This window comes from Echeneis naucrates, chromosome 14 (genome assembly GCF_900963305.1).
Source record: "Echeneis naucrates chromosome 14, fEcheNa1.1, whole genome shotgun sequence".
NCBI lineage: Eukaryota > Metazoa > Chordata > Actinopteri > Carangiformes > Echeneidae > Echeneis > Echeneis naucrates.
In genome coordinates, this window is record NC_042524.1 from 21,634,070 (window position 1) to 21,651,739 (window position 17,670).

At 40.4% G+C, this 17,670-nt stretch overlaps 1 protein-coding gene across 4 annotated transcripts in view; it reads left to right on the top strand.

The window, feature by feature from the left end:
- cblb (Cbl proto-oncogene B, E3 ubiquitin protein ligase) overlaps nucleotides 1-17,670 on the top strand; it is a 50,812-nt gene that overhangs the window by 15,710 nt on the left and 17,432 nt on the right. For all 4 annotated transcript variants that reach the window (XM_029519910.1, XM_029519908.1, XM_029519907.1 and 1 more), the window contains exons 5-9: nucleotides 3,306-3,462; nucleotides 5,509-5,630; nucleotides 6,730-6,867; nucleotides 7,427-7,514; nucleotides 8,810-8,941. In XM_029519910.1, coding sequence (XP_029375770.1) covers nucleotides 3,306-3,462; nucleotides 5,509-5,630; nucleotides 6,730-6,867; nucleotides 7,427-7,514; nucleotides 8,810-8,941 — 637 coding nt within the window. The remainder of the gene's footprint in view (nucleotides 1-3,305; nucleotides 3,463-5,508; nucleotides 5,631-6,729; nucleotides 6,868-7,426; nucleotides 7,515-8,809; nucleotides 8,942-17,670) is intronic.

The following is a 17,670-nucleotide window of genomic DNA, read 5'->3' on the forward strand; positions in this document are numbered from 1 at the left end:
ACGGCTTATCCATCCCGGGTCACGGTGATTGCTGGAGCAAATCCCAGCTCACATTGGGCCAGGGCAGGGAAAGCTCGTCAGTCCATCGCAGGGCCAACACATACAGATGGACACAATCACTGATACCAGTGTGAGTGTATCTGATATCCATGGGCAATTTAGAGTCACAAATTATTATGAAGAGCTGAAAAAAAATATATGAAAAGCTGAAACCAATGGACACTCAACCAGATGCTAGTATGACGTGGTCCACTCAGATACTAGCTTTTGATGCACTTGCTTGCTTCAGTTGAAGTGACTCTGCACAATATGGAAAAAAAATCCATATTGCAATTATTTTTGGAAGACAGATTGTGATATGATTTCAGTATAAGTGATTGTTTTTTCCTTTTAATTGAAAAAAATTCAAAATTATGATCATGCAATTATCTTTGTAGAGTTAGTTAGCGATGAGGACAGGGAGAGAGAGGAGAAGAACTGGGAGAGACAGAGACTTCAGGAAAACATGGTTAGTAAATGCAGTACACATGCTTAGAACTGTGAGGGGGGGGGGGGATGTTCAGTCCTTCCCCCAGCAGCCTAGGCCTATAGCAGCATAGCTAAAGAGTAGAGGACTTTACCTTTTTAACTATAAGCTCTGTCATACAGGAAAGTTTTACGCCTGGTCTTGAAAATTACTAAAGAGTCGGCCCCCTGGACCGATACTGGAAGTTGGTTCCATAGAAGAGGAGCCTGATAACTGAACGATCTGCCTCCAGATTTACTCTTGGAGACTCTAGGAACCACAAGTAAACCTCCATCTAGGGAGCAGAGTGGCCTACTAGGACTGTAAAGAATTATGAGCTCTCTGAGATATGATGGAGCTTGGCCATTAAGAGTTTTTCTGTTAACAGAATGATTTTGAATTCTACTCTATATTTTATCAGCAGCCAATGAAGAGCAGCTAACACAAGAGAGATGTGATCTGTTTTCCTAGTTCCTGCTAATATATGTGCAGCAGCGTTCTGAATCAACTGAAGGCCTTTCAGAGATTTGCTTGGACATCCAGATAATAATGAGTTACAGTAGTCCAGCCTAGAAGTTACAAATGCATGGACTAGTTTTTCTGCATCATCCTGAGAAAGGATGTTTCTGATTTTCCTAATGTTTCTCAGGTGGAAGAAAGCTGCCCGACTGACTTGTTTTATGTGAGGGACAAAGGACATGTCCTGGTCAAAAATTACTCCAAGGTTTCTTACAGTGGAGCTGGAAGCCAAAGTAATGCCGTCAAGACTGATCAGATGATTAGATACAATTTCTCTGAGGTGCTTAGGGTACAATAACTTCAGTTTTGTCACAGTTAAGGAGCAAAAGAATTTGAGTCATCCAGACCTTTATGTCTCCAAGACATGTCTGCAGTTTGACTATCTGAGTGACTTCATTTGGCTTCATTGATAGGTACAGCTGAGTATCGTCTGCGTAGCAGTGGAAGTTGATGCTGTGTTTCCTGATAATGTTGCCTAGAGGAAGCAGATAACGTGTAAAGAGGATTGGTCCAAGTACTGAACCCTGTGGGACTCCATAACTGACTACAGTGCATGAGGAGTAGCTGTTGTTAACATGAACAAACTGATGTCTATCTTACAAATAGGTTTTGAACCACCTTAGTGCAGTTCCTTTAATCCCAATTTTATGTTCCAGTCTCTGTAGAAAAATTTTATGATCTATGGTGTCGAATGCAGCACTAAGATCTAAGATCTATGTGTGTGTATGTATCTTGCTTGTATTGTATGTCTATGTCTAAGTATGTGTCTGTGTGTCCCTGTCTCACAGCAATTTATGAACAAAGTGAAGAAAACATGGACTTTGCATTATATATATATATATATATATATATAATGATTGGTGTTGGTGTCCCTAAAGCCTAAAATATGGACAAGGCAGTGCTGTAAAAACAGACATTACTGTTGTTCTCCTGAGAAATTAAAGGTGGACATGTCCTTCAGAGGCTTACTTTACTGTTAAAGTAGACACATTATCTGAAACAGGAAAATAATCTCTACCACTTAGCAAAAAATGGTGAATTTAGACGATATATATATATATTTTTTTTTTTTTTTCTACCCCCAATAATTTTCACTTCAGCTCTCTACTCTAGTGACACTACACACCATTAACTCTGAACATTCTGTGCAATTCACACTCATTATAAATGCAAAAATTGTCAAAATTGAGCATGATACAGTTTTTGCTCAAAACATGTAAAAGATATGAAATATGTTTTGATGTTTTAAAATTTGAATGCTGTTTTTTGCTATAAAGTAATGGGAAGAAGTAGAAGTAGAAGTTTGAAAAAGGCAGAAAATTTGAGAGTTGAAGTACACACAAAAACATAACGTAATAGACACATACATTTTTTGGGCCACTTTTTCACTGTTAATGTTGCGAAAAATAGGTATCTGGTAGAGAAAAATACTTAGCACACTGAGACCCAACTGCAGCTTTTGATATATAATTCAGTGGGGTTTTCGCAAAACCCTAGGACAAGTAGTGAATCAAAATTTTGACGGAAGAGGAAAAATAAGAAAAAGAAACACACGGGATAGCAATAGTGACTCTTGGCTCTGCACAGAGTCAATGGTATAGCTACTGCTATAGAGGTTCACTGACTGCAGGGCTCCAAGGCACTAATAATAAGAATAAGAAATACGACCAATAACAATAGTGGACACAGTCGGATGATGTGAGACACCCCAGTGGGTATGTTAGGCCAGTGTATACAGGCAAACAAAAAATTAAACTGAGCAAGAAGCTTTAATTTTAAGATATCATCTTTGTGTAGATTTGCTAATTCAAGAACACTTTGAAATGAAGTTAACATCTGATTTGCTGTGCAGTGGACAAAACATTTTTTACTTATTTCCAGAGTAGTCATCAATGCTTTTCAACAACAAATCAAATGAACTTGTGTTGTCTCAATGCAAAATGTCACACAAAAACATTGAGAAAATTAAATGATTCACTGGAGAGTTTTTCTGTTTTTGTTTTGTTTTGTTTTTTTACCTTGGAAGTTACAAAAATTACAATGCAAACATGTAAGTATAAAATTGTTACAATTATAAAATTTTGCTTTGCAAAACAAAGGTTGAGACCTGTCAATGAGGTGTGAATTATGAGTGTTTCATGTGCATTTCTAAAATAAAAAAAGCACTGTGATCGACTGTCCAGGGTGTACCTTGCATCTCACCTGTTGATAGTGGGCATTAGCTCCAGCAATTTAGTTGAAGTTTTCCAGTTCTTTTATGATCTAACTGACTCTCTTCCAGGACAATTGTACCATGGAAAGTCTTCCGACAGTGCCTTCATGAACTGCATCCCATCAGCTCAGGCCTTGAGGCCATGGCCTTGAAGTCAACCATTGACCTCACATGCAACGACTACATCTCTGTGTTTGAGTTTGACATCTTCACGCGCCTCTTCCAGGTTGGTTTTAAGTATGTACTTCTGATTAGATCACTGACCTATGGTGAGACTGAGCCTGAGAGGGGAGATTTAAAACCACATTGAAATGGTTTCAAATTCTCTAGACCACGAGTATGTGGCTATGAACAGATCAGCTGATTCACAGGAAAAGTGTAGGAGAAAGACATACTTTAAGTCTTATTACAATGTGACAACAACAGTAACAGAAAATCCATTGAAACCTTATATTGTATAATATGTATAATATAATATATCTACCTTCTTATTGGAGAAGTCTTATCTCTTTCTTCATGTGTATCATATCTTCATAATGGCAGACATTTTCGATTAATGTCTGATATATATATACAGTATATATAAAATACTCAACCACATGCTTGTGCACATTATACTGTATCTCAATAACACCTTCAGAGAACTTATTTAAGATGTTGGCAGGGAAAGTTCAAGGTCATAGTAATCTAAAAAAGTCACCATAGTTTTGTGAATTAAGTATCTCAGTAGAGCCTCGAGGGAACTTCTTTTTAACAAATTTTAACTGCAAGCATTACTGAAACTCAAGTATAAACTATTTGTATTTTGATAAGTAATAAAGAAATAACTCTGTGGAACAACTCCAGCCAAAAACATTATTTATTTTAACAGCAGAAGCCATCTTTGAATGTAGCTTGAAGGTTTACAGAGAGATTGAGAATTTTTTGGTCTGTTTCTAACCCTAACCCCTAACAATAGCCCTATCTTGGAGTTTTGTATGTGGCATCAGCTCTTGTTGACTGATTATCAGACCATGTGGCTTCAACATTGTCTGTGGGTGGTGAGGTCTCAAGCAATGTTGTACTTTGTCAAAAGCTTTGTATGATCACTCTGAACATGAAAAATGAGCCCATGATATGTGAAGAATTATTTTTTCACTATCATTGGGACAAAACCTGTTGCTTTTCTCAAGAGGTAAATGTTTTTGTAAACCTCTGCCTTTTTTTATAAGCTCATGGACTTCAATAGTAGACAGTCTATTTTAGAGAGTATAGTTATGGGTAGGAGTTACTGGTGACTAGCTGCTTCCTGAGAAGCCCCAGGCTAATGTAATTTGTACGTCAGTCAAAGTCAGTCTCCTGTGGTCAACATCATGGCTCTTGCATGTTGATTCACTGATTCGGAATTCTGGTAGGCGGTAGGAGACAGATAAAAGGGCCCACATGAAGGTAAGAATGACTGTGTGAGCATGGAAAGAAAATGTGACAAACCATGGCAATGGTATGATATGGGTCTTACCTCAAAACTGAAGCTTTAGTTGACTGTAGAAATATTGGGCTGCTTTCATGGAAATTAAACCAAATAATTAAACCATGTCGATAAAATGTGTGTTCTGACTATAAAAAATTATATGTGAGAATGATGCTTTACCAGCTTTCCAGACCCATTGTTTTATTCAATTTGGCTGCCTCCTGCCTCTTTGGATTGGGCTTGCAGGTTACTGCTAAAATCCACCAACTCAAGGTAATGAAGGTTTGCTTTTTCTGCCCTCTCAACCCAAAGGCCACAATGACTTTTTTATTTAGTCAGTTAGGTCAGCAGATCATTGTCCCAGTGAGCTCCAGCTAACAGGCTATATGGAGGTGTATACTATGCTACTTGGCACCATGGGGCTCTAATGTTGCTTGTATCAACACTCATTTTCTTGTTTCGGAATATCTGTGTTGCTAGCAAAAGGTAGATAGAACCACTCATTTTATCTGAGATGCAGATCTTAAATAAAGAACGTGAAACCAGCTGTAAATAAAGCCAAACTGGTTGGAAACCACAATCTGCTTCCCAAACTCTTTGTTCTAAGGCTGGCTACGCATCAGGCCTCTCTCTACCTCCTATCATTCACCAGTATGTTTTCTAATATGATGGCACAAGGGAATTCTGATTCAACCAAGTCATCGTTTAATTTAATGCTCTCTAGTGTAACAACTTCTGACTGTTAGGATGATTTAATGCCAACAATATGGAAATGCATGCAAAACACGTGCATTTAAATCAACACTGGGTGGTCTTTTTCAGCCATGGGTATCAATTCTGAGGAACTGGAATTTCCTGGCAGTGACTCATCCTGGCTACATGGCCTTCCTTACCTATGATGAAGTAAAGGCCCGACTGCACAAGTACATCAACAAGCCTGGCAGGTAAAGTAAATGTGTGTTTTAAAGTATACAAGAACTTAGTAAAGCAAACTAAGCTGTTATACAATACCCATTTTGGCAGTGCCTGACTCTACTCCTACTTCCAAGGTATACACTCAACCCCTTGTCACTCAAAGAGGCTTTGCTCTCAATTATACATGACTTCAAGCGTTAGTAAAATATGACCAGGTGCGTTGTATAAAAGTTCTACCAAAAGTTGGCATAGAGACTAGAAGTGTTTTAGTACCATGCTGTAAACATCTTTTTTTCTGCTATGGAATTGGTCATTTCAACATGGGAGTCTATAGAGACTTACTCAATTTTTTTTACTCCTGTGGTTATTAGAGGCAGAGTAAGTATTACTTTTTAAGCCTCAGAGCTTGAGCCTTGGTGTTGTCTTATTAGCATCATATGCAATCCACCTTCATCCGTTCTCTGATTATGAATTCTAAATTCTGATTGTGCTGTACTTTGATATAGATATTGGAATGACAAAAAACTGCTCTAATTTAGTAAATAATCAATTCATGTTGGACTTTTTGCTTATAATAAGAAGCTAACGGGGGAGATCCTTTAAGTTAGTGTAAAGGTAGGGCTGTAAGAATTGTTTTGCAAAAAAATTATCCTACTTCTTCTGTGACAAGCCAAGAAGCCAGGGTTTGACTCTAGTTATCCAAACCTTTTAAGCTCCTCAAATCTAACTGTCACTTGCTGCTTGTTATTTATGAGCCAGTCTGAAAATAAACAAGGTATTTTAGGATACAATTTTTTTATGGACAGTGATCTTGCGTGTATGCTCATGCATATTTACATTATTGATCACTGTTGCAAACACTCCATATCTACATATGCCAATATAATGAGCGATCAGATATTTTTAGTATCTAGACCCTAATACCTCAGAGCAATGTTATGTATTTTTTTTGTTTTTGTTTTTTTACTTTAAATGACATTTATTATAGATTTTTTATCTTTATAGATTTTATGACTTTGTGATAATGACTTGTATGGCTATGATTAAAAGTAAATAAAAATTTCATTTAATAACAGTTGTATTGCTTGTTCTGTAGCTTATATGTGAAGTTCTTTCTCCCTCTGACAGTTACATCTTCAGACTGAGCTGCACACGACTGGGTCAGTGGGCCATTGGTTATGTGACCAATGATGGCAACATACTGCAGACTATCCCCAACAATAAACCACTTTTCCAGGCCCTCATTGATGGCTACAGAGAGGGCTTGTACGTAACTTGTCTCACGCTCAAACACGGCCTGTCTCATCATAGCTCATGCTCTATGTATTCATAGGTTGTGCTGAACACTACACTGTAATACAAATGTGGAATGATCAACTGTATGTTTTCAGATGTTTCTGACCAGATCAGAGCACTGTGCCTCTTGAGGATGTAACTCCTCAGGAAGGCAATTTCTTGGGACTTGGGACTCTTAACAGACCCGCAGATAAATCAAACATGCTTTCTTTTTAGTGTATTGCATCTCTCTCCCTGCAGCCCGCCGCCTGGCTAACTGAGACAGGCTGCTTAAAAATTTAGGTTATCAATTTTCATCAACCATGCATTTTTCCTTAGTTCCTGGAAAAAAAGGCTGATGTTCATATTTGCTAATTTTTAACAGCTGACAACAGCTTATTAATTTTGCTGTAACTTTCAGTTCACACATGTAGGCTAAAATACTGGATTGCATATTAAGAGATGCGACAAACACTCTGACTTTGATGGAAATATTGAAACAGATACCTTACTCTGTTTTTAACAGTTAAAACCTCATTCTCATTTGCAGCTACTTGTTCCCTGATGGTCGCAGCTACAATCCTGATCTCACTGGTTTATGCGAACCGACGCCTCATGATCACATCAAAGTGACACAAGTGGGTTTGAGTGTATCTGAATTTGATAATGGAATTTGTTAGTCTCAGCTGCATCTTCCTCCTGACATTTAAGTGTGGAAACTGTTGACGTTGGACTGACTAAATTGGATCAAACATGTGCCAGACCATTCAAATGACATAATATGTGTGGGAGTCTATTTAAAATGAGATGACTCACAAGTTTTCAAAAAATGTGTTTTAAATTAAGCAGAATTGTTCAACTTCAGATTCTGAAACTCCATACCACCACATATTACCAGTTGTAGCTGTTGTGGCTAAAACTGGGAATTGTGTTTATGACCAGTTTGTTAATGTACAGAATATCCATGTCTCAGATGGTTGATCGGTGACAATTCCTCTCTTGATCTGGCCTGACGAAAAAGTATGTGGCTGTGCCCCTGAACCGGGGCAGTCAGTGAATTAGGCAGAACAGCGGCATTCAGACGCATATTTTTTCTATTTCTAATATGTATTGTGTTTTTATCTGAATTGAGAATGTAAGATTTTTCCGAGTGCCCTGGCTTCCTCCACAGTCTAAAGACATGCATGTCTAGGTTCATTGGTGACCCTAAGGTCGCTTTCACCAGAGAGCTGTTTGGTCCGCTTCGTTTGTGCAGGTGTGAAAGGTCATGCGAACTCTGGTCCGCTTGAAAATGTGGGTCTCGGTTTGCTTGCAAGTAACCGCTGGTGCAGTTCATATGCAGTGTGAATGCTCACTGGACCAAACACAGGACCAAATGTACGTAGCTCATTCGTCCTTACGTGAATGTTTACTGCTGCTATGGCAACAAGTGACCGCTAACGTTAGCAGTTTTTAGCTATCTTAGCGCAATCTTCTGAACAACACTAACCCATAATTTCACAATTTGGCATATTTAAACAAAAGCAATCACAACTACCAAAAGTCGCAGTCCTTAAAGTCTGAACCAATATGTCGTCACGTTAGATTCATTAGTATGTAGTGAGGTAACGTTGCAGCATTCCCTCAAATAAATATCCAGTTCGGAAAGGAGGGAGGGATTTTCCCTCCTACTTTGTCCAATCGACAAGCGTACCAAGTGATGCTGCTCAGAAAGTTTGGTGGTGTTGGTCCAACACTCCATGGCCCTCAAGGATAAACGGTTGAAAATGAATGAATGAATGAATGAATGAGAATGAATGAAAGCTAACAAACATAAACTATAACTCAAGGTCATGGAACAGCTGTGAGTTTGTTTTTTCTATGGTATCTGTGTATTTTAGTTTGTATAATTTGATCCCCAGATAACTAACAGGAGTCTATCCTGATTTAACAGGAGCAGTATGAGCTGTACTGTGAAATGGGATCCACCTTCCAGCTTTGTAAGATCTGTGCTGAGAACGACAAAGACGTTAAGATCGAACCTTGTGGTCACCTGATGTGTACTTCCTGTCTTACAGCCTGGCAGGTAATGAAACATACTGCATAAGATCAATTCAGATTAGATTTCTTACAGAATTGAGATGATTGCTGTTGTCATGTTATGTACTCATGGGAATTTGTGGATTACTGAACAAAATCTGTACATCATCATCTTATTTGTCTCAAACAGAACAGCAAACTGATATTTTTGGCATATAAAAGTGTTTCCTGTGCTGCTTTGGCACAAACATGTTTGCAGACCTCAATGAGTCATTAGCACTGAATACAGAGACCCCCCTCTTCTTTCTCTCCTGTGATATCTGTCCTGCAGTCACAGAGTTGGCGCTCATGTCCAATATCTGCTGTGACCCTGATGTTATTGATTTTTGATTCTTCTGTCATTGATGTGGGCACTTGAAGATTAACTCTGCAGCCCTAGACATAAGTCCCTAACCTTGTCTGGCAAAAACAAATTTCCATCTCAGTTACTTTGAGATGACAAGAAAGGACATTTATTCTAACACTCAGAAAGGTGCTGGACCTTGAATACTTGAAGACAGAAATTTGACAATATGTTGAATCCTATTGCAGCTGCTGTACATGTATGGAATATTTTAACTTTCTACAAAGTGATGTTTTTGAGTTTTTTGCATTCATTATATTTTGTGTACAAGTAATTTTCAAACAGCTACTACATATTTGGCAGTGGAGTTTTTTGTGAGGGAGGATTTGGAAATGATTCAGAGGACTGTAAAATGCAAGTGGCATACATGAATCTGAGAAAACTTCTCAGTGAATGTGAAAGTGATAGTTTCCATTTATCATGGGCTTTTAGCTTGAGTCATTCATTTCTGTAAATGTATTGCTTACCACAGTGATGATCCTACAGTGAGAATGTAGATAACACAGATGTGTTGAGCACTAAGTTCTCCACTAACACTAAATTATCACCCATGCTATTCTTTGCTGAGCTTGAAAAATACATGGAAAACCAAATCCAAATGTTGGGATAACAATTATCACTGCTCAACACAACACAGAAGAAATTAATTCCTACAGGGGCTGCACAGAGTGTATTAAGTTCTTCATGAACTTTAAATTGTAGACCTTGCTGAAGCAGATCACTCAACTGTTTGGATTGCTCTGCAATCCTCAAGTGGCCCAGTTTTGTTGCTAAAAGGCTTGAGAGTGTTAGCTTTGGCTTTATTCTTTTAAACAAAACTATAGTTTTGAGCACAATGTTTCCAGAGCTCAGTCCTGCACTCTGTAAACAGCAGGATCAGCAGCCACAGTTACAGCGTTGGTCGGTCATACTTCCTGTTATGACAGCTTCATGTAACCACACCTCCCCCACAAGTTCAGTCACTGTTTCAGTAACGTAAACCATGTCAATGTGTATGTACATAAATTATGTTTCTCTGTTAATACATACATATATGCGAGAGAAAGTATATAGATTTAACCAATTTAAGTGATAAACTATTTACCCCCACATTAGTGCAATAGTCAGACAAAGGGAAACCTCCCTCCTTGTGACAGTGGGCCTGTTTAGGTCACTGGCTCAGTGGTGGTTCCCTGATTCCTTTGAGTCTCTGTATTAGTCAGCAGGAGTGGAACAGATATACACCCTCAGTGCTTGTATTCCTTATTGACCATTTGTGGTTTTTGCAGAGATTTGGAACACATGGCAGTGTTTCCTTGTTCTAGTCATTAGTTTTCACCTACAGCAAAGCAGAGAATGATTCACATAGGGTTTTCTGTCTCTTGTTTTCGCAGACTCCTTTTTTCATGTGTGTTGCATGGTATGTATTGTTTGTATATCTTACAAGAAATTGTATCAAGCATTCTTAAGTATTAACTAGTTCTTGAAGTAAAAAGGTAGCAGTCTGCCGAATGATCCAGTCATCTCTTCAGAAACAGCTTGGTCACTTTCTGATTCTTGGTGTTATTAGATGGCTTTCATCTGGGAATAAAACTGATTAACCCAAAGCTGTGTTAATAAACACATTTATATTGATGAATACACTTACTTTGCCATGTCAAAGGTGTCACATATAGTAACATGTTGGATTTTGAACAGCATATAACCTTGTTTTAAAGTCCTGGTTCAGTCCTTTTAGCAAAAGCAGCGGCTATGTTCACTGAAGAGACTCAGATTAATTGTGATCTCTTTCCTCCAGCCCCCTCAAGTTTATTTTAGACTGACATTGGTGTCTGTTGCTGAGCAGTATAAATTATCATTGTCTGTGGTCATCACACCATCTTCTCAACCCTCAGGGCTCCCTTCCTTTTAACCTCCTACTCCTTCCCTCTTCTACCCACTCCTATTAGTATTAGGTTTCACACGTGCCTTTGGTAGGTGCCTTGTTCAGTCACTGTCCATATGGCTGCCACAACTACAGCTTTGTTCTTTGTAAACATTGTCTGGCATTGATTGTGGTCACTGAGTCAAAGGAGACAGATGCAAGGAAGACCAGTAAACCAAAAACCTCACAAAAACATCTGCTGGTCAGGGTCTGTCTGTGGAATATCTACACATCTACACAATGAATATTGTAAAGTTGCAAAAGAGCTACATAAATATGTGTCAACTTTTCAAGAAACCTTCTGTGAATGACAAGAAGAAAGGGGAAGAACCAGGGCTGTAGTAAAGTACCACCTGTTCCCCACTTCTAACAGGCCAGGGGCCTCATTTATAAACGTGGTGTACGCACAAAACTTTCCACACAAATGCGAACAGACTTGATGGGAGAACATGTGTACCCCTAAGCAACGATTTCCTCATTCACTCAGTCAGCAGGTGAATTTTGACATAGCATAGTTTGGACGTCTGTCATTTAAAAAAAAACAAAAAACAAACAAAAATCGGGTGGTAGGCCGATATTAGAAATCCGACGGTTTTCACTTACATGGCATGTCCTTTTGATCATGATCCTGTGGATAAATGTGCAGCATTAGTGCGCAGACAATTAAATATTAATTGGGAGATGGTTATCAGACTGTCCACATAGATGTTCTAACATTTCCAGACTCAGTCTTTTTGAGCGGCACAGTCCATCATCTACATACACAACCTAATCTGTCGTTACATTTGCAACATTACCAACCGTAGACATGCTCTCACATCCCAGCAGAAATTGTGTGTTATGCTGCATTTCTTTGAATTTAGAGAAACACAAGAAACTTGTGCGACAAAAAAATGGACCAGACTCAGTGAACACCCTCCTAGCAACAAATTTTCACACTGCTCTATGCTCCCTACAGATGATATCCAACTAGGCCAGTGAGCGGTGATAACTATCATGTCTTCAGGGTCATCAGGTGGGAACCTCCTTTCACCGGTGTTTCGTCTAGTTAGGCCCACAACACCTCCAGAAGGCTAGACCGTGAACACTGGCGTCCCAGCGTCACCCCCCTAAAATGCCAGCCATCACCACTCCTCACACAAAGACAACTATCTCAAACAGCACTATCATCACCTACTCTGACCTCTCACCAACTGCACCAGTGAAAGCGGGGTGGGGATACAGACCCTGGTTCAGGTAGGGGGGAGAAATAGAAGAGGTGGAGATAAAAGTAGGGATGGGATACAGACCCTGGTTCGGGTAGGGGGCATGAAAGTATAGAGGGTGCAGGAGGTGGAGGCAATACAAGCTGCATTAATAGATTCAGCAACTAAACTCACCTAAATGGTCTTATACTCAAACAACACTCCAACACAGGCCAGCTCACCTGTACTAACTGCATGGTGTCAAAGAGGCACAAACACAAATCTCAAACACCACTGTCAACTACTCTAACCTCTCACCAATTGCACCAGTGAAAGCGGGGTGGGGATACAGACCCTGGTTCGGGTAGGGGGGAGAAATAGAAGAGAGAGAAAAGTAGGGATGGGATACAGACCCTGGTTCGGGTAGGGGGCATGAGAGTATAGAGTGTGCAGGAAGTGGAGGCACTACAAGCTACGCTAGCACATCGGCAGATTCAGCAAACAAACTCACCTGAACAGCCAAAGCCAACACTCCAACACAGGCCAATTCTCCTAGGCTAACTGCATGGTGTCGAAAGGCACCAACACACAGCACTATTTCAAACAACACCGCTGTCAACTACTCTAACCTCTCACCGATTGCACCAGTGAAAGCGGGGTGGGGATACAGACCCTGGTTCGGGTAGGGGGCATGAAAGTATAGAGGGTGCAGGAGGTGGAGGCAGTACAAGCTACAAGCTACACTAGCAGATTCAGCGACTAACCTCATCTACACAATCCTATATTCAAGTAAAATCAACACACCAACAGAAGCCGACTCACCTAGACTAACCGCATGGTGGCAAAGAGGCTCAAACAGGCCACACCCCTGACTTAAATACACTTCCCCTTCCTGGATTTCTTCCTCTGCTTCTCCCTAGAGTCTGTCTATCTTAACAGCTCCCCCTGCTGGGCCCCTAGCTACTATTACCTCTTCTAACCCAAATCCACTGACTAGATCTTACTGCCTCATCTGGCATTTCCTTCACTATTTTCCTCACCCTCTGGCCGCTTCCTCCTAACTCCCTCAACAAAGCAACAGCAGATCTTGCTACAAACCCTCTACATCCTACTTCCACTGGACAAATCCTAACCTTCCATCCTCGCTGCTCAGCATCCTTACCTAAATCTGCATACCTGAGCTTTTTCCTCCTAGACCACAAAACTATATCAGGCCTTAGCTTTGTGCAGGCTATTTCCTGGGGAACCACAAGCTTTCCTCCTAAATCTACCTGCATCTCCCAGTCACCAGCATCCTCTAAACTGCCTTGCTTCCTCATTATCCTATTAACTTTCCCTCCTTCCTGAACAAACTGTATTGCAACTCTCTTTGTCTTAGACCCTCGTAAAACTGCCTGCCTCCGTATATCTTCAATACCTGCAGCTAAGCTTTTTAAAACCTGGTTATGTCGCCACGTATATCGGCCTTGTGAGAGACTAACCTTACAACTGGACAAAATGTGCTTTAGAGTTGCAGTACCTGAACACAATGAACATAACGGGTCTCCATTTACCCAGAGCTTTAGGTTCTGGAGAGTTGGCAAGACATCATATGTTCCTACTTTCCTCCATACTCCACAGCTCTTTCCAACTAAGCTTCTTCTTCTCTACACCTTCCCAGTTCAACCACTGTCCCTGCTTAGCCTGAGCCACTGCCCTCGCACTCCTTAATATTTCCTCCTGTCTACGCACCTGCTCTACAACCAGCTTCCTCTTCTCTTTGGGACCTGCTCTACTCCACATCGGTTTGCCTGAGCCAAGCCCCAAGCCTCCCCGGCCTATCTGTACATTACCCACAATCTCGGTATGCCTAAGAGCTGCTTCTGCTTCCTGCACTGCCATTCTCGGATTCCATTTTCTCCCCTTGGTTGGGTTCGGAACCACTTTACTAACAACCACGTCTTTACTCCCAGATAACAGGAGCTCTGTCCTAACCTTAGTACATTTAAACTCCTCCACTAAACTAGATACTGGGAGCTGTAGTATGCCTTTCCCGTACAGTGCCACAGTGCTTAAACATCTCGGAACCCCGAGCCACTTCCTAATGTAAAAGCTTACTAGTCTTTCCATTTTCTCTGCAGCAGATATTGGAATCTCATATACTGACAGTGGCCACATCAATCTAGGAAACAATCCAAATTGCAAACACCACAACTTCAACTTTCCTGGAAGTCCTGATTTATCTATTCTGTCCAGTCCCTCAGCAACATCTTTCCTAAACTGCACTACCTGTTCTCTGTCATTCAAATCTGCCTTGTACCACCTACCTAAACTCTTTACTGGTTTTTCCCTAATTATTGGAATTGCTTCTTCATCTATTACAAACTTTTGATCACTTAATCTTCCTCTACTTATTGAAATACTTCTAGACTTACTAGGCTTGATTCTCATACTAGCCCACTTTAAGTTTTTATTAAGTCTCTCCAGTATTCTTTTCATACATGGCACCGTCATAGCTATCAACGTCATGTCATCGTCATGTCGTCCATATATGCCCTAATTGGTGTAATCCTGCCGCCTCTCTCCACCTACAACCCACCTAGAGGCTCTAATAATTACCTCCATTGCCATTGTGAATGCTAATGGAGAAATCGTACACCCTGCCATCATACCTATTTCTAACTTCTGCCAACCTGTTGTAAAGCCTGCCGTACTTAAACATAGCCTGATATCCTGGAAATAGCTTCTTACTAAATTGACAACTACTCCAGGCACTCTAAAATAATCAAACGCCTCCCAAATAAGACTATGTGGCACTGACCCAAATGCATTTGCTAAGTCCAAGAATATCACATGCAAATCTCTTTTCTCACTCTTGGCTGCCTGAATTTGATGCCAAATCATGCTAGTGTGCTCTAAACACCCTGCGAAACCTGGTATTCCTGCCTTCTGTGCTGAAGTATCTATTAAGCTATTCCTTTCTAAATAACTAACTAGTCTCCGTGCAACTACACTAAAGAAAATCTTCCCCTCTACATTCAGGAGAGAGATCATACGGAACTGACTCAGCTCTTAGGACTCCTTCTCCTTGGGAATAAGAACACCTCCTGCCCTACGCCATGCTCTGGGAATAGACAGTTTTTTCCAAACTATTCTTAACTGCCTCCACAAAAACTTTAGGATATCAGGTGCGCTTTTATAGACCCGGTAGGGGACTCCATTTGGCCTGGGGGCTGAAGAAGCCTTCGCACGCCTGACTACCTCCTCTACCTCCTTCCACCTAGGTGGTCTAACATCCATTTCTTGATCTATCTCCCCTAATGGTGGCATGTCAGGTGGAAGTCCTACTACTCTATTCTGCTCTGAATCTGAATATGTATTTCTCAGGTACTCTTCTACTTCTATCTTTGTCCCTTTAAGCTGCCCTCCTTTCCCTAAACAATCCTTTAACAAACTTGAACGGGTCCCTGTAAAATGCTGTTCTTACATATTCTTTCCTTTTTCTCTTTTTCCTAAGATTTTCAGCCCTTATAAGCACAGCTAGCCTATTTCTCAATCCCTCTTGCAACACATTAATTCCCTCTCTCTCTTCCTCTGTAGCTCTTTTCCACTGCTTTCTTAATTGTCTTCTTTCTTTAACTAATTTCTCAATTTCTCTTTGCCGTCTAGACTTAGCTACCTGTACTCTTTCAACCCTCTTTCTATCTTGCACCCCAAATCTTTCGACATCGTAAGAGTAGATTATGTCTCCCATTTTTTCTAATCTATCACTTGCGTCTCCTCCTAGTCAACTCAGAATTATTGTCAAGTCCCTATTGACTGTCTCCCATTCCTTGCTACTATTTGCCCGTGGCCATCTAACTCTAGCTTTCTGCTCCATATCTCTCTCTCTAACTGGCCTATTCACCTCAATGTCAGCTGCATCCCTTCTTATAATCTCCTCTTCCACCCCTGTGGCTGTGTTGTTGATATCCTCCGAACTGTGGTTTTCTACCTGTCGCTGGATTTCATCGATCGTTCCCTCAATCGAGAACTGTACTGCACTGTATGCAGGGCGGTCAGAGACCATATGCCATAATCACTTTCAGAGATTAAGTCACCATCATCACCACCACCACAGCAGTCAAATAAAGACATAATACACATTTCATCTGCTCTTCTTTATTTGCTATAAATACAAGCACTAGTTTAGTTAATGTTCCAGTATTTAACACAATTCATCTGTGACCTCCACCCACTTCTAACTTGTGCTCCATTATTTCAATTTGTAGATCTGCCATTCCTAATCTGGTGGTTTTGCATTTCTTTGTCAGTTTTTTGGAGGGGAATTTTTTTAAATCTCTTTTACTGGTAACACATAAGGAGGACATCAAATGATACAGTTGCACATGAATTCCAGAAAATGTACCATCAGGCCAAAGGTTTGGACACACTTTCCTATTCATTTGAATGAGAAGATGTGTCCAAACTTTTGGCATGTACTGTACCTCTGGTGTTTACTAAACATCCATCTCACTGTGTCAAACTGTGCAGTGGAAGTTGAGGGATCCTACTGCTGCTGCCCAGCTATGCCCTGTTCAAAAGGATGAGAATGTGTTAATACTTCAGTGTAGGCTAAATGTCACTCTATATTCCACCAGAATATTAAGACATGTGAATGGGAAGAGAACTATCAGTAAAATATCAAGTTTAGGCCTTCTCTGGATACCCCTCTGTAAAGGCAGCAGACACAGTTTCCTTCAAGTTCTTCATCCTAGATGAGTGATATGTTTCAGTATACTTAAACTACCATTTGGCAAAAACTTTGGAGTATTGCCTACTTACGGTTACAAGATCTGTAACCACTGTGCAAAGCACTACGTTTAAATTTATCAATCGTGCAGCAATGTTCTCCCACGCCGTCTCCCTCTCTTTGGCAGCTGCAGCAATGTTGCATTTATTTCTAAAAACATGTTCAAACTTGCCGTATGAGCGCATTCAGATGCTCAATTCTATCGATTTGAAAAACACGGCCCTCCTCCTCCCTGTTGCCGTGGTGACTCATCGAATTGGGGCTCCATAGATGCTGTCTTTTGTTGTGGTGCATGCGCCTAAGTACTGAAACTACTCCCGAGTTAATCAAACTAAATCAAATCTGCTGCTCTGGAACCGAAAGATCAGAGTAGATCAACTCAGAGTTCTGGGTTAGATTCAGAGTTTGTTGAATCTGCCTTGTGAAATGGACCCCTGATCAGACTATTAGAATTTTGAAAAGTCTGTTGGTTGCAAATGTCATTCCCATGTGTATGTGTATATATATTTTCCTG